General features: G+C 42.4%; 1 protein-coding gene and 2 non-coding genes across 3 annotated transcripts; all 3 read right to left on the bottom strand.

The window, feature by feature from the left end:
• Positions 1–2,180: 2,180 nt before the first annotated feature.
• Positions 2,181–2,344, bottom strand: LOC126007383 (U1 spliceosomal RNA). The gene has a single exon (XR_007494959.1). It is a non-coding gene; the product is annotated as a U1 spliceosomal RNA (small nuclear RNA).
• A 2,127-nt stretch (positions 2,345–4,471) lies between these two features.
• RAD51AP1 (RAD51 associated protein 1) lies at positions 4,472–22,392 on the bottom strand. The gene is made up of 9 exons (XM_049772485.1): positions 22,376–22,392; positions 17,543–17,592; positions 12,155–12,284; positions 9,634–9,743; positions 9,273–9,359; positions 8,627–8,776; positions 6,568–6,732; positions 5,435–5,584; positions 4,472–4,605 (listed from the first exon to the last, which is right to left on the bottom strand). The coding sequence occupies exons 1-9, from the start codon at positions 22,390–22,392 to the stop codon at positions 4,472–4,474; spliced, it is 993 nt and encodes a 330-aa protein (XP_049628442.1).
• Positions 12,800–12,903, bottom strand: LOC126007314 (U6 spliceosomal RNA). Its single transcript, XR_007494896.1, has one exon. It is a non-coding gene; the product is annotated as a U6 spliceosomal RNA (small nuclear RNA).
• Positions 22,393–22,852: the final 460 nt, after the last annotated feature.

Raw genomic sequence — 22,852 nt, 5'->3', positions numbered from 1 at the left:
CCCCCAGACCCCCATAAGTGGCGTGTGTTTCCTACTGAAGACCATTTCTCATGTTCTTCGTTTTCATTGCCTCTGGGCTTCATTATTCCACCATTATGTTTCCTTATATCTGCATGTAAGAGAGATCATTCTGAAAACACACCTCTTTTCTTTCCAGTGGTGGCTCCTTCTCTTGCTAGGTTCAATGAAGGGTAGGACAAAAACTGAAGAACAAACTGTGTTTAGAGACCAGACACATGAACCCACCCCCATCCCCCAACATATAGTCACTAGAAGCACAGAGTGGGGTTCTGGATCACAGGAGAATTACTTTGTGCACACTTGTTGAAAACTAGTTGGTCTGGAGGAATAGTCAGCTCTGGTAAGGATGTGGACAAGTTGGTTTTTGCAAAAAGCTGAGTGGAGCCTTCAGGTGTTTGAAGCAAGAGACAGTGGGCAGAGGGGCAGGGCTATCAGCACTGATGTTTTTGAGCTGATGACCGATCCTGACACAAGTGACAATCCAGAGCTCAAAGGCACCCAAATGGCAATGCAAGGATGAAGGTGGTAAAAACTGGGTTCACAGACTAAGATGGTGGGGAATGTAGCATCCATCAGACCTAGTGGGAGGAGTGGGCAGAGGAGACACCTAATGTTGTGTTGGTGTCAATGAGGTAAGGTGGAGAGAACAGGACTCAAAATCAAAACATTATGCCACAGGGGGTCTAGATTTAGATGAAGAAAATGTGTATTTGGATTAGCAATAGGAGTCATGAGTGCCTTCTGCAAGGACGGCCTGAGTGTACTCAAAAGTATTGTTCTGCCTTCATTCACTCATGTGAATTGACAGATGAAATAGGTTTACAAGCTCATGTTGGATGACTATTATACAAGACCCAATGTAGCATGGTCTCTTTTAAAATCAAGTTCACGTCCCTCCTTCTGTTTTCTCTGTTGATATTTCTGGAATAGTTGGGATTGAGTTGCTTGCCAGGGGCTAGTGCTCACATACTCTCAGGGCTCCTGGGGAAATCACACTCCAGTCTTGGTGCTCACAAGTGCCTGGCTACCGTGCAGCTGGCAGTGGCTTGCAGTTTAGGGAATTGTGGACAGCAGAATTGCTAGGATCCTGTGCAAGTGGCACTGGGATTAAATTTGCAGCCTTATAGTGAGCATTTTAGTCAGGAGCCATTTCTTGGTGTGTTTGGTTTTTTTTGGGGGGTGGGGATCCATACTCAATGGTGCTCAGGAATGACAGCTGGTGGTCCCTGAGGAACCTTCTGTAATTTCAGGGAACAAACCGGTGTTGGCTGCATTCATTGCAAGACAAGCACTTTAATTCCTGTATTACTTCTGGGATTTCGTCGGAGTCTTTTTTCTTTTTCTTTCTTTTTTTTTCTTTTTTGAGAGAGAGAGAGAGAGAGAGAGAGAGAGAGAGAGAGAGAAAGAGAGAGAGAGAGAGAGGGAAGGAAGGAAGGAAGGAAGGAAGGAAGGAAGGAAGGAAGGAAGGAAGGAAGGAAGGAAGGAAGGAAGGAAGGAAGGAAGGAAGGAAGGAAGGAAGGAAGGAAAGTAATACACAGTGATCATTTGCTCCCAGTATCTATAAATTTTGACTTGGTTGATCTTAGTTCCTACTAAGGAAATGCTTCTACCAGAAACCTAATAAAGATTATGAAGTTGCTGAGACTGGCGCCTCCTCACTTGAGACACCCACCACATGAGTGGGAATCAAGAGGTAAAGAAGGTTGCATTACTACCAGATTGAGTGATGTCAGTCACTAAGGGGAAAATCTTGCCATTATACCCTGAGAAAGAGAGGCGAGTATGTCCAGAAGGAAATCCAAGGAAGGGGTACCTTTTCTCTTTATGGGTCACACCTGGCAGCTGACCCGCATTCAATCAGTGATGTGCATTGAGGGTCCCTAAAGCCCGACAGGATTCTTAAATGTGGAGTGCTACCCAGGCTACATATAAGAAAGTAAGCTGAAGAGTATATAATAACAGGTAACAAAACCCGTGGCAGTGGTTGTATGGCTCAGAAGCCTCTTAGAACTAGACACTTTTTGAGTGCAAGAATTGCTCCTATTTCGGCAAAGAGGAAAGTAACGTAAACAAACCTCCCTGTGTTAGGATGATAAGTTGAAAGCTAACTGTCGGTGAATAACAGAAAGATCGAAAATCTTTTCTTGAGACCAAAGTGCCAGGGGAGAGCGCGCACGCAGTCCCCCACTACCATAAACTACGCAGTCGAGTTTCCCACATGTGGGAAAATCGCAGGGGTCAGCACGCCCGGAGTGCAGTGGGCGAGCCTCACCCTGGGGAAACCACCTTCGTGATCATGGAATCGCCCCTACCAGGTAAGTATCGTCTTTTTTTTAAATATATAATTTTTAACAAAAAGGAGATATAATTATATCTATATCTCCTTTTGGTAAAAGGAAATATAGTTTAGGCCATCTGTTTATAATACTGTTAGGTTTATACCCCTAAGTTTAAAACATAAAATTAAAATTTTTTCTTCCTTCCTTCCGTTTGTTTTGCTTTGTTTTATCTGGGCCACAACCAGTGGCACTCAGGGGTTACTCTTGGCTCTGTGCTCAGAAGTCATTCCTGGCAGGCTCTGGGACCTTATGAGATGCAGGGGATCGAATCTGGGTCTGTCCTGGGTCAACCGTGTGCAAGGTAAATGCCCTACTATTGTGCTACCACTCTGGCCATATTATTGATTGTTGAGTTTTAGAAATATAATGTTTTACCACTAATCCCCTCCTCAGTGTTCCCAAGTTCCCTCCCACTCCTCTCTCTCTCTTTCTATCTCTCTCTCCCCCCTCTCTCTCCTCTCTCTCCTCTCTCTTTCCTCCTTTCCCAAACTATAATCATTAAACCCACATATGAGTCTTAAAAAGAAGCAGCGCAGAGGAATTAGGGCACTGGAAGGACTTAGACACTGCTGGCCAGTTTGGAGTTGGAATGCTTATGTCTGAAACTCTACTGTTAACAGCACTGCAAAGTATGGTCCCTAAAATAATAACATTTTAAGAGAAAAGTATGACAACAATAGGCAAATGTTCACTTTAATCAATTGTTACTTATTTCACATTAACAGAAATGTTTCCATAAATCAAGAACAGATAAATATTACATTTAAAAAAGAAAGGTTGACATGAATGATTTGTAAAAAAAAAAAAAAAATAATAAGTATTCGGGAGTCAGCCAAAAATTCTTACTATCAATATAAACTTTGTTACTATTTTTTTATTTCCATGAATTCAGACATACTCTTCTTGAAAAGTACTGCTACCTGATAGCATACTAGGAATGAATACTTGACAGCCACCTTTAAAAGAAGTGGAGTAGGGGCTGGAGAGATAGCATGGAGTGAGGGTGTTTGCCTTGCCTGCAAAAGGATGGTGTTTTGAATCCTGGCATCCCATATGGTTCCCCAGAGCCTGCCAGGAGCTATTTCTGAGCATAGAGCAAGGAGGAACCCGTGAGCACTGTTGGGTGTGACCCAAAAAACAAACAAACAAAAAAGACGTGGAGAAACAGAGAGTGAATAAGAAACAGCCTTCCCCCAACAAAAAGGCAATGCTAATTTCATCATGAAATGTCAACGAAGACGGAGGGATGTGATATGACTTGGTGAAGGAAAAGGGCTTTTACCAAAACATTTTCTCTTTTTGTAGTGGTCTTGGCAGTGAGGAATTCATAGAAAAGTCCTGGCAGTTCATATGCTACACTATACCCATCTGTTACTTCTTATTAATTTTCTATTTATTAGATTTTTGGGCCACAGCTGGCAGCGCTTAGAGGTTACTCCTGACTCTGCACTCAGAAATCGCTCCTGGCAGGCTTGGGGAACTATACGGGATGCTGGGGATCGAACCCAGTTGCATCCTGGGTCTGGGTGCGCGCAAGGCAAATGCCCTACCACTGTGTTATTACTCCAGCCCCTCATCTGTTGCTTCTAAAATAGAGACAAACCCCACAACCCCTCAGAATAAAAACTGTTTTCCTTTAGAAAATAACTCTGAATTCTTATAGAGAAACCTGTGACTGAAAATACAAAACACCCTATAACGAGACCCTCCGTGTATCTTTAATAACTGACACTACTTGGGAAATGTCTCCAGGAGGAAATGAAAACAAACTGGCATTTTATTTATTTATTTTTTTTGGCCTCTTAAATGTTAAAAGCTTTTTCTAGCACCTTGACTCTAAATGGTTAACTCCATGTCAAACTGAAAATCGCTGAAGGACAATGGCGATGACACAGAAGGCAAATAGAAGATTTACAGAAGACAAGTCACATAAATGAAATCTCTTAGTGATGAGAACATAACCCAAGTGGGTAAAGAGAATTAATTTCTGTGAAGCAGGTCCCAGCGTTCCTTTGTTCGACAACAACTTCCTCGGATATAAATACAAATCCAATGTAGCTACGCCTGCAAAACTGTGACCGTCTTCACCGACCAGTTCTGTACTAGCCCACTCAGAGGCTAGGAGCGCTGGGATGCAAAGGTTTCACTCGGGCCAACCTGGACAAACCGAGGCGGAGACTCTGATTCGGAGACTTAACGGGCATTGCTGGCAGGGGGCGGCTGCTGTTGCTACTTCCAGATACGGCTGAAAAAAAAAAAACCATCACGGACTGCTGATAATATGGGACATTCCGCCATCCCACCCCTGCAAGTAATTTAATTTTTCATTTTCTTTTGTTGTTGTTGTTTTTGGGACACACTCTGTGCTCAGAAATCGCTCCTGGCTGGGGGTGGGTGGGAGGGGGAGGGGACACACGACCATTTGGGATCAAACCTAGGTCGGTCCTGCGTCAACCATTTGGGATCAAACCTAGGTCGGTCCTGCGTCAACCGCGTACAAATGCCCTACAGCTGAGCTACAACCCCTCATTTTCTTTTTTCTTGTTGTCAGATCTTCCAATTGCAATAATCTGTGGACTATAGGGTTCCTGCATTGGACCCAGCTATGTAATATAATTCCCCGACTGAGCTGTAATAAAATGCTAGTCTGGTAAATTTTTCATCCCACTCTCAACAGTACAAGGCTTCAGCTGCACAACTAGCTTGCAGCCCACCAACACCACATGATCTCTCCTGCCCTCTTCCCAAAGGATGACCTGGACAGAGGAAGCCCCACACACCTACTCTGGGGATAGAGGTCCCGACCCCTTTCATGTCTGGGTACTAAGTATCATGAACATGCTGACTGTGGATTTGTGGTAAATGGCTTTTATTATCCTGAAAAAAATTTCTTCTATTCCTATTTTACTGAGAGTTCTGATCATTCATGTCAAATGTTCTCTCTACATCTACTGATATGATAATCTGATTTGAATGTTTTTGCTGTGTTGATATAGTATATTATTTTGATTTACCTATGTATAGTAAACCATCTGTGAATCCCTGGCATATGAATAAAAAGAAGTATGCCTCACCTGGTGGAACCCACTTGGGCCGCTTGCTCTCTGTGGGAGTACGATGTATTTGCAAGGGTTTTCCTGGGGTCTTTGGAGAAAGAGACCCAGTTTCTGATGAAGGCAGATGTTCTGATTTGACAGCAGCTGGAGCAGAGGTTATCGAAGTCACTAATGTGAAAAAAAAATACACAGACAAACCTTGTCAGAGGAAGAGCAGGTCTAGAATGAAGGCATATAATTATACAGCCAAACACTTAAGAAAGGCAATACAACCTGATAACCTATTAAAGTTGCAAAAGTGTACCAAGAACCAGAAAACAGCTCTCTCCTCTTCAGAGCACAGGTACATTGAAGTATGGCAAGGATATGGTAGAAATTAACCTGGGGGCTGGAGTAATAGCACAACGAGGAGGCTGTTTGCCTTGCACATGGCCGACCTGGGTTCGATTCCTTGTCATCATATAAGATGCCCTGAGCCTACCAGAAGTGATTCCTGAGCACAGAGCCAGGAGTAATCTCAAATACTACCAGATGTGGCCCCATAACCAAATTAAAATCTTCATTAAAAAAAAAAAAAAAGAAATTAACCTGAACCATTAAACCAACTCAGAAATGGATATTATCATCCCCACAGTTGGAAAAGAAGTTGAAAAGGCTAAGTAATTTGCCTGTGGTGGAGAGCTATTAAGAGTCTGAATCAAGAGTAGAAACCAAACTGGGGATATTGCTCAACAAACAATTTCACCTCTGGGAGCCCCAATTTTCTCCCTGTCAGAGCAGGTGATAAAACAAATTACCCTCAGTGGGTGGCTGCTGGCACTCTGGAAGGGAGTACTAGCTGGGCAGTGGGCTTGACAATCCTATCTGCTTTTCTCCCTTCCAGCAGGAGAGAGCCAGGGGCTGGCTGACTTATAGGAAGGTGAAGGTAAGAACCAAATATGGGAGGCCTGAGCAAGAGCACAGTGGGGAGGGCATTTGCCTTGCACGCTGCTGACCCAGTTTGATCCCTGGCATCCCATAGGGTCTCCTGAACATAGAGCCAGGAGTAAACCCTGATCATCACCTGGTGTGGTTCCCAAAACAAACAGACCAAAAAAAAAAAAAAAAATCAAACACATGTCCTTTTACCGAATTAAGTGAACCAAGCTTACCTAAAGCATTACTTTTTGATCTGGGTCTCTTCTCTTTCTTTTCAGCTGGGGGCTTTGCCTTCACTTCTTTCTTTTTCACTTCTTTAGCTTTACTTTTTCTCACAATAAATTTCTCATCCTCGTCTTCACTCTCTCCGAAGTCAGAATCCTCCTCAGACTCTTCACCTAAAACAGAATGTTACAGATGGGGGCTGGAGTGGTGGTGCAAGCGGTAATGTATTTGACTTGAACGTGCTAACCTAGAACAGACTGCACTTCGATCCCCACCGAGTCCTATACGGTCCTTCAAGCCAGGGGCAATTTCTGAGCGCATAGCCAGCAGTAACCCCTGAGCATCACTGGGTGTGGCCCAAAAATGGAGAAAAAAAAAAAAAAGAAATGTTACAGATGTTTACCTTTGTGACAAAGGGAAAAAAAAAAAAAGCCAAAAGCACATGATGCCTCCGAAGGCCTCCTCTGGGTGACCAGGTTCTTGGGTGCCTTTGTGTTGCATCACTGCTGGTGGTAGGACATTTGCAATGATGGAGAGCACGGCTGCTAGGTGGGAATCCTGACCACTTCCATACTGAATGGTTTTAGGTCACTAACTCACTGTGCCTGCATTTCTTTAAGCAGAGGGTCTGGGGAGGGCATGTGGCATAGTATTTGCCTTGTAGGAGTGAGGTCCAGAGCTGGATCCCCAGAACCACACCACATGCCAAAGGGGATCCAGGTGGCAGTGCTCCTGGGAGCCCCAGCAATGCAAAAGCATTTGATCTCTGGTGTGTGCAAGTGAGCAAGTGTGAGCAGAACCACAAAATATGTGGAACCCAGGTAAGTACCATGAGCAAGTGGGCCAGCTCAGCATTTAAGCTGTGTGTGACCTCTGGTGATCATAGCAACAGTAACAACAAAGGCATGAAGAATGTTATACTTTTTTAGGGGAATGTTATACTTTTTTTTAGCGCCCTATCTGTTGTCCTATGGCTAAATTCCAGAATCTTATTTCTAAATGGAAAAAAACGATGGACAACGTAATTTAAGTAAAACATCTATAATCACCTAGAGATATTCAGCAAGCAAGCAAAAATATAACTATGCGATTTACCACTGTCACAAAAATTTCCCAGGAGTGATCTCTCAATTTCTCGACTCACTAAAAACTTGCCTTCCAGTGCCGGGGATAGAACCAAGGTCACAAGTAAGCAAGGCAGGTGCTTTCCCATTGAGCCACATCCCTGGTCCCTAAGTAGGAAATCTTATTTATAATTTTTTAAGTTGAATCACTGTGAGATATACACTTACAAAGTTGTTCATGTTGTAGTTTCAGTCATACAATATTTCATTACTCATCCCTTCACCAATGCACGTTTTCTGCCACCAATGTCCCCAGTTTCACTCCCGCCCTTCCCTCTGTCAACTCTAGACAGAGTCCTCAAAAGGACTCTAGGATCTCCCTCTCAGTCCCACACACTCTGAGCCACCTGGGATAAGAGGGCAGCCATGTGCTTTGGAGCAGAGGTCACTTTAGGAAAAAGCATGAAGGGTACCTAGAAAATCACGCTGTCTATGGTAAAATGCTCCTCTCTGCATGCCTTGTACCTACATTAGTCTCTTCGGTTGCTTATGCCATTTGACCAGTCAACAATGCTATTTTACTCCATCTTTAATTTGCTTAAATGATACTCAGTTTTCAAAGACCTGGTACTAGGGGTCGGAGTGATAGTACAGTGGGTAGGACATTTGCCTTGCAGCAGTCGACCCAGGTTCAATACCTGGCATCCCATATGGTCCCCTGAGCACTGTCAGGAGTAATTCCTGAGTGCAGAGTCAGAGATAAGCCCTGAGCACCACCAGTTGTGGCCCAAAACCAAAATCAAAAAAACCAAATGAACAAATAAACAAAGGACATGGCATAACGTCCACTTCCAGACTAGATTCTTACCCCTTTCTCCATCAATTACATTCCATGGATGAATGATGATCATTCCAATCATAGAGCATAGTACTCTGCAGACAGTGGTCTCCAAAATCTTTTCCTGAATTTCAGTAGGAGATTTTGAGGCAGAGAGTAACTTACCAGTTGCAAAATCTGGCTCCGAGTCCTCAGATCTATCACCATCACTGCCTTCCAGAAGCATCTTTCTCTGTTGCACCACAGCCTTTGATGCTGCTTTTCTTTTTCCTGGCACACTATGACACTCATCTTCCTTGGTAATCTTATCCAGATCTTCAAGAGAAGTATTGAAAAAAAAAACATAGAAAATGTTGGTATATCTACATTTTGAACTGTCCTAATAATGAGAATGTATGAGGGAAATGGAGAGCCTGTTTAGAGTACAGGTGGGGGTCGGGTGGGGAAGAGGGAGACTTGGGACATTGGTGATGGGAACGTTGCACTGGTGATGGGTGGTGTTCTTTACATGACTGAAACCCAAACACAATCATGTATGTAATCAAGGTGTTTAAATAAAAAAAAGAAAAAAAGAAAATGTTGGTGACAAATAATATTTTAAAAAGATGGTGGAGGAGCGGTCTATATTATCTGCTTTGTGGGGCCTGTGGGTGTCCTATAGTGACAGAGCACAAGTGTTCCACATATGAGGTTTTGAGGGTGCTGAGTTTGTTCCCTACACATACACACACACACACACACACACACACACACACACACACACACACACACACACACAACTGCAATTATTAATATCAGATCCAAAACTTACCTAAATAATCACTGGCAACGCTGCAGTTGGACATAAGGGGGGACTTGGCCGTTGTTTCCACCCTACCATTGCCAAGTTTTTCAATGCCTAAATATAAGGAGAAAGAAATGATTCATATGCAGCTTAAATAGATGCCCTCCCCCCAACAGTCCCAGAACTACTGGGGATAGCCCTGGAGGCCCTCAAGAACCAGCAGGCTGGCCCTGGTGGTCCCCAGCACCATGCATCAAACCATTCAGCTTACTCAGTGAGGTAGGATAGAGAGTGGTTCCTGGGTCAACTATGCCCCCACCTCCAATATATTGAGTAAACAAACAAAACCAACCAATCGGATCGATCAATAGAAAGAAAATCAAGTTACTTTTATCCTGAGACACTTCCACCTCAATGGGGACTGTTGGAAACTCCTTCACAGACAGTGCCAGGGCAACTTCTAAGTCTCTCTTATAGAGCTTGTCATCCAGAGCCATCCTGCAGCAGGTACAGAGAACCAGGGGCATTTTATTTTTATTTCTCAACCTCCATAAAGGCACAAATTTTCCATTTTCCTGAAGGGTCACTAGCCTAACAAAATTATTTAACTACTAGAGTCTTAGGGCCAGAGAGACAGGACACCCAGGTAGCTGGTTCAATCCCTGTCACCCCATATGGTGCTCAGAGGTCCAACAGGAATGATTCCTGAGCACAGAGGCAGGAGTAAGACCTGAGCACAGCCATAAGTGGCCCCTAAATAAAAAGCACATCCTTAGAGTTACATGTGCCCTTTGTTGTTATGGTTCCTACCAGGTAATGTTCCGGGGCCAGAGAGGTAGCATAGCGATAGGGCATTTGCCTTCCATGCTGAAGGACGGTAGTTCAAATCCCGACATCCCATATGGTCCCCCGAGCCTGCCAAGAGCGCCTTCTGAGCATAGAGCCAGGAGTAACCCCTGAGCACTGTCAGGTGTGACCCAAAAACCAAAACAAAACAAAACAAAAAAACACAATGGTAATGTTCTAGCTAGCTGAACACACTAGAAAAGGGAAGAACTAACAATTACCTCGGGGAGCAGATTATCATGTCTCCTATTTGAGGAGGTTAAAAAATGCACCTAGAGCACCAGAGCGATCATACAGCGGGGCCGCAGAGTACATTCTGCGTGCAGAAGTTCAGGGTTCGATTTCTGGCACTGCAAGGTACCGTGAGCACTGAGATAAGAATAGTCCAGGAGGGGCCCCCAAACAAACAAACAAACAAACAAAAGACTTCAAACATTCAAAATCAAAGTCCTACATGGCTGGTATGAGAGAAAAAAAATATGGGTAAGCTTCAAAATTAATTCTAAGAAAGTCAATATAAATATAAATAGATGCCTTGTAGAAATCCATGCATATAAAATTAAAGGAGGGTAAAAACTGGCCAGTGAGAAGGGAGCAGAGGCTGGGTTGGACCCTGAAGAATGAGGGGAACATTTTGGGAGGGTACAAATAGTATTCTGCAGTAATGACAGCTTTGTTTTTACTTGTTTATAGATCTACCAAAGCACAATGACATGGGAACCTGGAAGATAGCCCCAAGGACCAAAAAAAAACACATGTTCTGCATACAAAGGCCTCTGGTAAATCCCTAGCATAGCCACTTCCTCACTGCCCCCAGCACACTGAACCTGAGCACTACCTTATCACCAGGCTAAGTATGGAACTATCTAGCCTGCACAGTTAGCTGAGTACTATGGGGAGAGGCCCCAAGAACCCACAGTACTGCTTGGAAGCAATTATCCCTACATACATACCCTAAAAAGAAAAATAAATTTCCTACAGGTTCTGGAAATATATAGTACAGCAGGTAGGGCACTTGCCTTGCACATGGGTGATTTGGGTTCTATCTCTGGCAACCCATTGATCCCCTGAATAGTGATCCCTGAGCTCAGAGCCAGGAACAACTCTTGAGCACTGCTGGCTGGTGGCTGACATCTGAAAAAGTCTCCCAATCCCTTTCCTCTGTACCAGGTACTAACTAATGGAATTGGAGCCAGGTTTGACTAGAAACAAGAGGACCTAATCAGTGCTAGATAAATCCCAATAAAAAGATAAGAATTTGGGAGGGGGGGCGGAGCGATGGTGCCAAGGTAGGGCGTTTGCCTTGCACATGGCTGACCTAGGACGGACTTGGGTTCGATCCCCAAAGCCCCATATGGTCCCCCAAGCCAGGAGTGATTTCTGAGCACATAGCCAGAAGCAACCCCTGAGTGTCACTGGGTGTGGCCCAAAAACCAAAAAAAAAAGGAATTTTTTTTGAGGGGGGACAAAGGGTTTGGGCCACAACCAGCAATCTTCAGGGACTATGCACATAAGAACTCTCCTGGAAGTGCTCGGGAAGCCATATGAAATGCCAGGAGTCAAACTTGGCATTAATCTAATTCCTGCACTACTGTCCTAGAAAATTGGTTGTTTTGTTTTTGGGCCACACCTGACAATGTTAACACCTGACGGTGTTAAAGGGTTACTCCTGGCTCTGCACTCAGGAATCACTCTTGGCAGTGCTTGGCAATCATATAAGTAAGGCAAATGCCCTACCCATTGTACTATCACTCTGGCCCCCAAGAGAGTTTTTTTTTTTTAATGTGAGGGAAAAAAAAGGACCAAATAAATAGCTTTAGGTTTTAAAAAACTGTATGTGCAATATAGACCTTTAGAGCATATATTTAATCAAATAGTCCTGTCTCACTGCAGATACTAAACCCTATCAGTAGATTCTAGCTTAGAATCTTTGTTGCTGATTGCCCTGAGACTGAAATTATTTCCCTTTGTATTTATGAATTTCATATTTAATTCTGAAGGCAATTCATGTTAGATCCCTGTTCTTCTACATGTACTAAATAGCTGTTCATCTTACCTCTCACCTTTTTTTAGGGGTTTCCTCTTGAAGCATGTCTTCTTTTTGGAGACTTGTCAACTTGGAGTTTGGCTTTTCTTCTTTTAATTTTGTCCTGGATTTCTTGGTTGAAGGGGCAGTGGAAGCGACAAAATCATCTAATTATATGCAAAATGTAAAAAAAAAAAAAAAAAACCTGTGAAATTGCATGCACAGGTGTGTGTGGGGGTAGGTGGTGAGTAAAGGACTAAAACCAAGGTCTTTTTTTTTTTTTTTTTTTTTTTTTGGTTTTTGGGTCACACCCGGCAGCACTCAGGGGTCACTCCTGGCTCTACGCTCAGGGGGACCATATGGGATACCAGGATTTGAACCAGTGTCCTTCTGTGTCTAAGACAAACGCCTTACCACTGTGCTATCTCTCCAGCCCTGGTCTTACATTTTTGAAGCATGCACTCCACCACTGTCAGACACCTTGACAAAATCCTTGTTTCATGGGGGTCCCACCCAGTGGTACTGAGCCAGCAGGGCAATCTCCAGTAGTGCAGGGGTCACGATCGGGGGAGTCAGGGACAGGGGAGGCATCTAATAGCAATGATCAAACTCAGGTCTGCGTTCTGTCTTTCTGAGCCATATCCCTTGCATTCAAATTCTCTTCTCTCTCTTTTTTTTTTTTATAAATATAGAACGCTTCACGAATTTGCGTGTCATCCTTATGCAGGGGCCATGCTAATCTCTGTATCATTCCAATTTTAGTATATGTGCTGCCGAAGTGAGCACTAAAATTATTTTCTAATTCATTATAATGCATGTCCAAGCTTTCAATCCTATAAATAAAAACAAATACTGCTAGTATATGGTTTGTTTATTTTGTTTGGAGGGCACACCCAGTGGTGCTCAGGGGTTACTCCTGGCTCTGCATTCAAGGATCACTCCTGGCAGTGCTAAGGAAACCATACGGGATACCAGGAGTGCTAAGGGGATCATGTGGGATACCAGGGATCAAACCTAGGTCTGCCAAGTACAGACAAACACCTTACCCTCTGTACTATCTCCAGCGTCAGTATATGGTATTTATGTTCACAGTTTACTTTTCTTTTTCTTTTTTGGTTTTTCAGACCACACCTGTTTGATGCTCAGGGGTTACTCCTGGCTAAGCGCTCAGAAATTGCCCCTGGCTTGGGGGGACCATATGGGACGCCGGGGGATCGAACCCAGGTCCGTCCTATGCTAGCGCTTGCAAGGCAGACACCTTACCTCTAGCGCCACCTCGCTAGCTCCCCACGGTTTACTCTTCAACCTTTTCTCACTGGCCTTTATTTTTGTGATTGAGGTCACGAGAGTCACAGCTGCCAATGCTCAGGGGGCCACATGATACAGGGATTAAACCCATGGCTTTATAAAAGGTGGATATGTGCCTACCCTCACAGTCCCAGTACCTGGTGCTCATTTTAAAAACTGCCATTCTATCAAAAATCCAATTCACTCAAAACTTGCAAAAGCAAGTTTATATATATATGTATATATATATATATATGTATATATATAATATATTAATTATCAAAGAAAAATAACAGAGATATAAGACCACTGGAAAAGTTAGTTAAATTTGTCGTTCTGAAAAGAGGAGGAAAAGGATTTTTTTTGATTTTTGGTCTACATCCAGTGCCACTTAGGGGTTACTCCTGCCTATGCTCTCAGAAATTGCTCCTGGCTTGTGGGCCCATATGGGTCACTGGGGGATCGAACCGTGGTCTGTCTTAGGTTAGCATGTGCAAGGCAGATGCTCTACTACTTGCGCCACTGCTCCAGCCCCCAAAAAAGATTTTTTATAATTTTTTTGCAACTTACCAAACATCTTCTTTCAAAATCCCATTACCATAAAATGACTTAAATAAGCTAAGAAAAATCAGAACTGGGGGCCAGAAAATAGTAAAATGGGTAGGGTACTTGCCTTGAACACAGCTGACCCAGGTTTAATTCCCAAGGCCCCATATGGTCCCCTGAGCATGCCACAAGTAATTCCTGAGCACAGAGTCAGGAGTGAGTCCTGAAGACCACAGGGTATTGCCCTCCAAACCAAAAATACTTAAATAAAGAAGAACTTAGAGAAAGGGAAAACTGGCTTCTTTTGGAGGAGTTTTACACTAGAGTAGAACTTTCTCCTTCCATTATCATCATAGTGTTCTTACAATCTTATATACAATAATAGTGACCTTTTCATTTCTGGCAAAGTCCATTACAATTTTCCCCAGGTTGTCCTGTTCTACCAAGCCCAGACTGACCCAGTTCTATCGGCAATATGAAACTGCTACTATAGCTAATAAACTCATCTGTGAGGCATGGTTGACTTCAGAGAAGTTGTAATTTTTTAGTCATTTACTTAGCATCAATGAATACACATACTGTTTTTTGGGTTTTTTTTTTGTTGTTTTTTTAACCAAAGCCAATGCTTGAATGCTTCTCTATGTAGTAATATAATCTGTGGCATACCGTTCCAGCTACCCCATCAGTGTTCAATATATAACTGGTGGACAGGAGTGGTGTCACTGTGGGAAGAGCCCTTACCTTGTGCATGGCTGACCCAGGCTCAATATCAGGCATCCCAATCAGTACCCCCCATCAAGCCCCACCAGGAGGAATTCCAGAGTACAGAGCCAGGAGTCACCCATGAGAATCGCCAGGGTGTGGCTCAAAAACAAAAACCATAAGGAGAATACAATTGGCAACTGCTAAGTATGTGGTGACAGACTGATGTCAGCCATTGAAAGCTACAAGTTCTATCCTACACTATTTCCCTCAAGTCAGGCACACTTCAGTTTGTGTCCACTGCAAAAGCAGATTACTTCAAACCCGGGAACTTCTAAACATTTGACTTAAAGAGCTCTGAGGGGGGTGCCAGAGAGAAAGCATAGTGGATAGGGCATCTATCTTGCATGTGACCAACATCCCTGAGCTTATGTCTGGCTTTGTTAGAAGAGTTCTACTCTATTGTAAAACTCTTTAGATAGAAGCCATTTTCTCATTTTCTAAGTCCTTATATATATTTATATTTGGTTTTCAGGGCCACACCCTGCGGTGCTCAGGATTTACTCCTCATTCTGTGCTCAGGAATTACTCCAGGCAAACTCCAGAGACCCTATGGAGTTTCAGGGATCGAGCCTAGGTTGGCTAGATGTAAGGAATAGGTCCTGAGCACTGTTGGGTATGGCCCAAAAACCATACAAAAACTATGCCTTTCAATGAAATTTTATAAAAAAAACTTCACATATGCAGGGGATGTGGGAGGAGGGAGATGGGGAGCATTGGAGCAAGAAAAAAGAAAAAAATCACATATAAGTGAGATAATATATTCTTTGTCTTTCTTTGTCTAACCTATTTTTCTTAGCACACCATAAAGCCTACACATATCGTCACCAATGATGAGATTTCCTTTCGTATAGCTGAATAATATTGTGTATAGATACACCTTTTTCCACTATCCAACTGTTTTATTTTTGCTTGTTTGTTTGTTTTTGGTTTTCGGATCTCACCTGGCAGCACTCAGGGGTCACTTCTGGCTCTACGCTCAGAAATCACTTCTGGCAAGCTCAGGGAACCATATGGGATACCGGGATCCGAACCACCAACCTTCTGCACTCTAGGCAAACACCTTATCTCCATACTATCTCTCCAGCTCCTACTATCCAATTGTTGATGGTCAGATTATTTCTAAAGGTAAGACTCTATAAACAACAGTTGGAATGGAGAGGAGATAGTATTTTTCTGAATTAGTGTTTTTCTTTTCCTTGGAGAAATACCCAGATATTGGATTGCAGGATCCAATAATAACTGGTTTGGTTTGTGTGTATGTGTGTGTGTTGTGTGTGTGTGTGTGTGTGTGTGTGTGTGTGTGTGTGTGTGTGTTTAAACCAAAGCCAGCAGTGCTCAGGAGTTACTCCTAGCTCTGCACTCAGGAATTACCTTTGGTGGTGTTTAGGGAACCATATGTGTTGGCTGTGTACAAGGCAAACACCCTACTTGATGTACTCTCACTCTGGCTCCAATAACTGAATTTGTTTTGTTTTGTTTTGGATTAAACCTGCGTCCATCCTGGGTCAGCCATGTGCAAGGCAAACGCCCTACCACTGTGCTACTACTCCAGCCCTAATATAACTGAATTTTTAACTTCTTTTTTTTTTTTTTTTTTTTTTTGGTTTTTGGGCCACATCCGGTGACACTCAGGGTTTACTCCTGGCTATGCGCTCAGAAGTCGCTCCTGACTTGGGGGACCATATGGGACGCCAGGGGATCAAACCGTGGTCCGTCCTAGGCTAGCGCTGGCAAGGCAGACACCTTACCTCTAGCGCCACCACGCCGGCCCCTTAACTTCTTGAAGATCCTCCATATTACTGTTCTCCAAGTGGCTGCCTCAATTCCCATGTCTACCAACAGTGCTCAGGACTCCTTTTCCTTCATGTCCTAGTCAACACTTACCTGTTCATCCCCTAATGACAGCTATTCTCACAGGAGAGAGGAAGTGACAGAGATCTCAACATAGATTAGGTTTTGTTCCTATAATATTAGAAATCAAATCCAGACCATTTCGGGTCCTCTGGTGCTTCTGATTTGCTTTCCTGGATAATTTATTAACAATGAGTATCCTTTCATATATCTGCTAACCTGCTTTCTGCTTAGGAAAATTTTCTATTCAGCTTTTTTGCCATGGGCCTTTTTATTGGACAATTAATGAGAATTTCACACTATATTCTGCAATAAAAATTGTGTCTTAAAAATGCAGTTTTGCAGGCCTGGAGAGATAGCACAGCGGTGTTTGCCTTGCAAGCAGCCGATCCAGGACCTAAGGTGGTTGGTTCGAATCCCGGTGTCCCATATGGTCCCCTGTGCCTGCCAGGAGCTATTTCTGAGCAGACAGCCAGGAGTAACCCCTGAGCACCGCCGGGTGTGGCCCAAAAACAAAAAACAAAAAAAATGCAGTTTTGCTTCTAAGGAAAGGATAGAAGGTGGCAAACCCAACTTTGAAAAACATGAACCCAGCGTAGTTTGGAATAGTCCTTTCACCTGAATCTATTCATTTATTCTTCACTACATATCCCAAGTGCTTAAAAAATAGTTTTAACCTACCTCATAAGCAATTGTGAAATATGTTCAATATTTGAGTTACACATACCATAAGTCTAGGATTTATTTATTTACACGAAGGGGGCACACCTGGTGGTTCTCAGGTTACACCTGGCTCTGTGTCAGGAATTACCCCTGCCTGGAGCTGAGGAAAGGGTGCTGGGGGTTGGCCGTGTCCAAAGCAAACATCCTACCCACTTTACTATTGTTCCAGCCTCAAGTCTGGAATCATTATTTTATTTATTTATTTACTTTTAAGTCTGGTATCTTTAAAGGAAAAATAATAAGCTCTACTTACCATCACTGTCAGAGTCATCAAACTGTGAATAATCAACTGACTTCTTATGCCTACAAACAAGAAAAAAACATGTCCCTTTATACAAATATCAAATTTCCACTTCCAGCATTCAAGGGCATTCAAAGCCTTGAGTAAATGGATATGTGTTTGAATTCCTTTCAGAATGAATATGGAAATGTGGGGCCTGAGATATAGAACACATTATAAAAAAACACTGCAGACTGCCTAGTGTGGTCAAAAACAGTCAAACAAACTGATGCTGTCACTCTTATAGAAGCACCCCGATTTAGTAGAATGGACAACTAACAATAAGTGCTTACTAAAACTTCTGCCATTGTATTAATGACTTTATTGGTGATACAATAATTATCACAAATGTGTTTGCTACACTGTTTTCTTTTTTTTTTTATTTTTAGGTCACACCTAGTGATGCTCAGAGGTTACTCCTGGCTATGTGCTCAGAAATCACTCCTGGCTTGGGGGACTATATGGGACATCAGGAGATTGAACTGAGTTTCCTGTAACAAAAATGATTAATTAGGTAATAACTTGGTCTCAAGAGCAGTTTTACCTAAGATGATCATTATAGGAAAGCTTTATGGATACTTGTCACTTTCTCCAGAGAGAATATTTACAAAGCATGGGTTTTATTACTTTCCTACTTTTTGGAGTTAAAAAAAAAAAAAAGAGTACGATAAAAAAGGGAAATTCTAAGACTGGACACTAATAGTCGAATCTATTGTATATAGTACATTAAAAATATACTCTAGAGTTGAGTTAGAATGAACATACTAATTCTTATTGCTTTATCAAATATATTTTAGTGAATTTGATGCCCTCCTTTATTTACTCCTAGCATCTGGCAGTAAAGAATCCAGTAATTTAGTCTCAGTTTGGTGTCACTATCCTGATTTCTGCTGAGGGGCCAATAGTTTTACCCCCATCACACTGCAAATGATAGAAGTGTGGAAAAATAACCATATTAATTTTATCATGAAAAGAATTTTCATCTTCATAAGCTTCCTGAGTATCAGGAGTCACAAGGGGAAGGGGATGTCTGTAGAATTTCACTGTGAAACTCTGACAACTGTTACAAAGAGACTATGTCTCCCATTCTTTGATGTTAAAAGCCTTTTCTAAACTTTTTTTTTTGGGGGGGGTCACACTCGGCAGCGCTCAGGGGTTCCTCTTGGCTCTATGCTCAGAAATCGCCCCTGGCAGGCACAGGGGACCATATGGGTTGCCGGGACTCGAACCACCATCCTTCTGCATGAAAGGCAAACGCCGTACCTCCATGCTATCTCTCTGGCCCCATCTTTTTTAAACTTAATATGCTTGATACAAAACTTTTGTACCTATTCTTCAGTACCCAAGCCTCCTGAATAATCTTTCTCTAGACTGCTGCATCTTAGTTAATCCACACCAAAAATATTGTGACAGTTGGTCTTGATTCTCCCTACCTTTATCTCCACATCCACTTCATTAGCAAGTGCTATCAGCAGTACTTTCAAAATATACCCCAAATTCATCAGTTTCAATCCATGTCTTCAAATCATTGCCAAAGAGTATGACTGCCCCCTAAATGGCTTCCTTGCACTCCTCCTCGTCACCCCCACTCCCTATTCATTCTAGCAGTTGCTGAACTTTGTAAAAACCAAACTTTGATTTCTCTCTCCTCTTTTTTTTTTTTTAATGGTTTTTGGGCCACACCCGGAGGTGCTCAGGGGTTACTCCTGGCTGTCTGCTCAGAAATAGCTCCTGGCAGGCACGGGGGACCATATGGGATGCCAGATTTCTCTCTCCTCTTTAAAATGCTTCATTGACTGTCTATTGTGCTTAGAATCAAAATCCAACCTCCTTTATAAAGTCTGAAGAGCCCTACCTGTTCTAATCGCTGGTTATTTTTCAGACTCAATTCCTAACAAATCATTTTCTCCTTCCTAATGAATGCTATAGGTTTAATGGTCTTGTTTCTGTCCCTAGTTAAGCTAGAGCCTTGGTTATTTGTTCCCTCTCTCAGGATTGCCTCCATACCATATTTCCTACCTGGTTCCTTTTCTTCATTCATACTTCCATTTACCTGAAGAGACACCAATTAACTACCCTATAAAGCAGGGCTTCTTAAACCTTTTTAATCTCCAGCTCTTTATACCAGAGAAATGCCAAGTCAGGAAAGCACTACTAGAAACACTCAGATCCACTGATTCTGTATAAATCAAATAATTCATGTTTGAATGATTTTATTTAATAGTCAGTGGTTGCAACTTTAGAAACCATTTTCTGTTGCCTTTTTTTTTTTTTTTTATCATGAGTCCCACATTCAGTTACACCACTATGCATGGGCTCTTACCACCTCCACACGCTTCTAGAAGTCTGGGCTCTTAAGTTAGTAAAATTTTTTCCTCTTTCTTACTTTCTATCATATTGCAAGATGCCTCTTCAGTTCTTACCTTCTGCACCTGCATCATCGATTTAAAAACAAAGAGGACTCCATGGCATTCAACTTTAAGTACAGGGACTATTTCAAGTAGCAAAACGGAAAGTCCTAGAAGCAGGTACATTCAATTTTGAGGATTAACCTTCCACTTACTAGCTGTGTGAATTGAGTCAACTAGCTTTTAGGCCTTGGAGTTTTAAGCCGGTAATACGGGGCTACCCAAACAATCTGTATCAAAGGAAACATTAGGGATGAACATTAGAAAGGGATGAATCAAGGCTTGGTGAAAATGCAAAGTAAATGGTACTAATGATTTACTAATTAATGTAATGATTTACTAATAAAGGGGCCTTGTTTAAATGAGCAATAACCCCATCTAACACCATGCACAAAGATCAAATCCAAATGAATTAAATACCTTGATATCAGGCCTGAAACCATAAAGTATACAGAACAACACGTAGGTAAAATACTATATGACATTGAGACTAAAGGCATCTTCAAAGAGAAAACAGCACTCTCCAAACAAGTGGAAGCAGAGATAAACAGATGGGACTATATTAAGCTGAGAAGCTTCTGCACCTCAAAGGAAATAGTACCTAGATACAAAAGCCACCCACAGAATGGGAGAAACTATGCACCCAATACCCATCAGACAAGGGACTAATATCATAAATATACAAGGTGCTGACAGAACTTAATAAGGAAAAAACATCTAATCCCATCCAAAAAATAGGGAGAAGAAATGAACAAAGAAGAAACACAAATGGCCAAAACACACATGAAAAAAATGCGCCACATCACTAATCATCAGGGAGATGCAAATCAAAACTACAATCAAGTACCATCTCACACCATAGAGACTGGCACACATCACAAAGAATAAGAACAATCAGTGCTGACGGGGATGTGGAAAGGAACTCTTAATCACTGCTGGTGGGAATGCTGTTTTGTCCTGCCTTTATGGAAAACAATATGGAGATTCCGCAACAAACTGGAAATTGAGCTCCCATTTGATCCAGCTATTCCACTCATAGGGATATACCTTAGGAACACAAACATACAATACAAAAATCCCTTCCTCACTCCTATATATTCACTGCAGCATTATTTACAATATCCAGACTCTGGAAACAACCAAGATGCCCTTCAACAGATGAATGGCTAAAGAAACTTTGGTACATATGCACAATGGAATATTATGCAGCCATCAGGAAAGATGAAGTCATAAAATTTTCCTGTACATGGATGTACCTGAAATCTATTATGCTGAGTGAATAAGTCAGAGGGAAAGAGACACATAAGTCTAATTCACCTGTGGGTTTTAAGAAAAATTAAAGACATTACTGTAATAAGGCCCAGAGACAATAGAGTTAAGGGTTGGGAGGGCTGGGAGTGCCAGAAAGACCAGCTCACAATTTGAAGCTCACCACAGAGTGGTGAACGCTGTTAGGGAAATAACTACACTAACAACTAGCATGACAATGTTAAAGAATGAGAGAGGTAGAATGCCTGTTGCGAATACAGGCAGGAGTGCGGAAGGAGGGAGGGCATTGGTGGTGGGAATGTTTCACTGGTGAATGGGATGTATTCTGTTTATGACTGAAACCTAACTATAGGGAGGAGGGAGATTTGGGACATTGGTGATGGGGGGTGTTCTTTACATGACTGAAACTCAACCACAACCATGTTTGTAATCAAGGTATTTAAATAAAATATTATTTAAAAAAAGAAAAAAGAAAAGAAACCCAATTATGAACATGCTTGTAATCATGGTGCTTAAATAAAGATTTTTATAAAAAATTAAAAATAATAAATGAGCAATAAGAGAGGCAAAGGGCTAGATTATGTCCAGGTTTGTTAGGATACTTCGGAGGCAGGGGTGGCTCTCATCGAAGATTGGAGGGTCACTTCAGCCTCATCCGTCCCACCGCACAGCCATCACCTCCCCTAGGGCAGGCCCTTCCTCCCCTGATCATTGAGTACAATTTATTTATTTATTTAAAATAAAATCTTTATTTAAGCACAATAATTACAAGTTGGAGTTATTGGGTTTCAGTCATAAACAGAACACCCCCCTTCACCAGTGCAACATTCCCACCACCACTCCCCCATCACTCCTTCCCCACCTCTGCCTGTATTTTTTTACAGGTGCTTTATTAGATGTGACCAGCATAAGTATTGCACCTATTTTTATACATACAGATAAATGAATTCATACAAGTTGTGAGAATAATAGAACATGGACATGAGATCATTTGGGATCAAATCTAGGCATTGAGATATATGGTCATCTACTCTACAAATTAAACCACATCCATTGAACCTCCTCTATTGAGTACAATTTACCTGCAGCGTCTTCCTCCTCTTCCCCTAGGAAGTCATGAACTACTTACCTCTGGGGTCGCACCATGGTCCCTTTTCAACTTGCAACTCCCAGGTCCTAATGGACAGCGAAGTGGCAGTGGCAGTGTCCAGGCGGTTTCAAATTCCCGCCCAAACATCCACACTGGAAGTCCCCGCCCGTTCCGTCACATCCTCCAATCACCAGCCACCAGACTTGACCATGCGCATGCGCCTTTGCCCTAATGACGCACACTCTGCCCGGCTTTGCTCTTCCGCATCCGCTTTCCCCCGCCGATCAACGCCTAGTTTGCGTTTGACCGCCGCACGTTCGCTCTGAGAACTAGCTCTGAAAGACATTCAGCGAGAGAATTACGGTTTTAAGAATTAATTAAATCGAGAAAACAGGGAACCCTTGGAAAGATGGAAGAAAAGGGGCCGAGAAATTTTCTACAGGGATGAGCTTGAATTAAAATATTTTTGACGAATCTGCGGATTCGAATACGATGCTAGGAAAGCCAGAAGGCTAG

Source organism: Suncus etruscus, chromosome 4, assembly GCF_024139225.1.
Source record: "Suncus etruscus isolate mSunEtr1 chromosome 4, mSunEtr1.pri.cur, whole genome shotgun sequence".
Classification (NCBI taxonomy): Eukaryota; Metazoa; Chordata; class Mammalia; order Eulipotyphla; family Soricidae; genus Suncus; species Suncus etruscus.
This window is presented reverse-complemented; position numbering and strand designations above follow the sequence as displayed.

Excerpts from the sequence above, each read along its gene's own strand:
- RAD51AP1 (XM_049772485.1), bottom strand. Across the intron at positions 8,777-9,272 it reads CGTTGCCAGTGATTATTTAG|ATCTGGATAAGATTACCAAG; the intron begins GTAAGTTTTGGA and ends CTTCTCTTGAAG. Across the intron at positions 6,733-8,626 it reads GGAGCCAGATTTTGCAACTG|GTGAAGAGTCTGAGGAGGAT; the intron begins GTAAGTTACTCT and ends ATTCTGTTTTAG.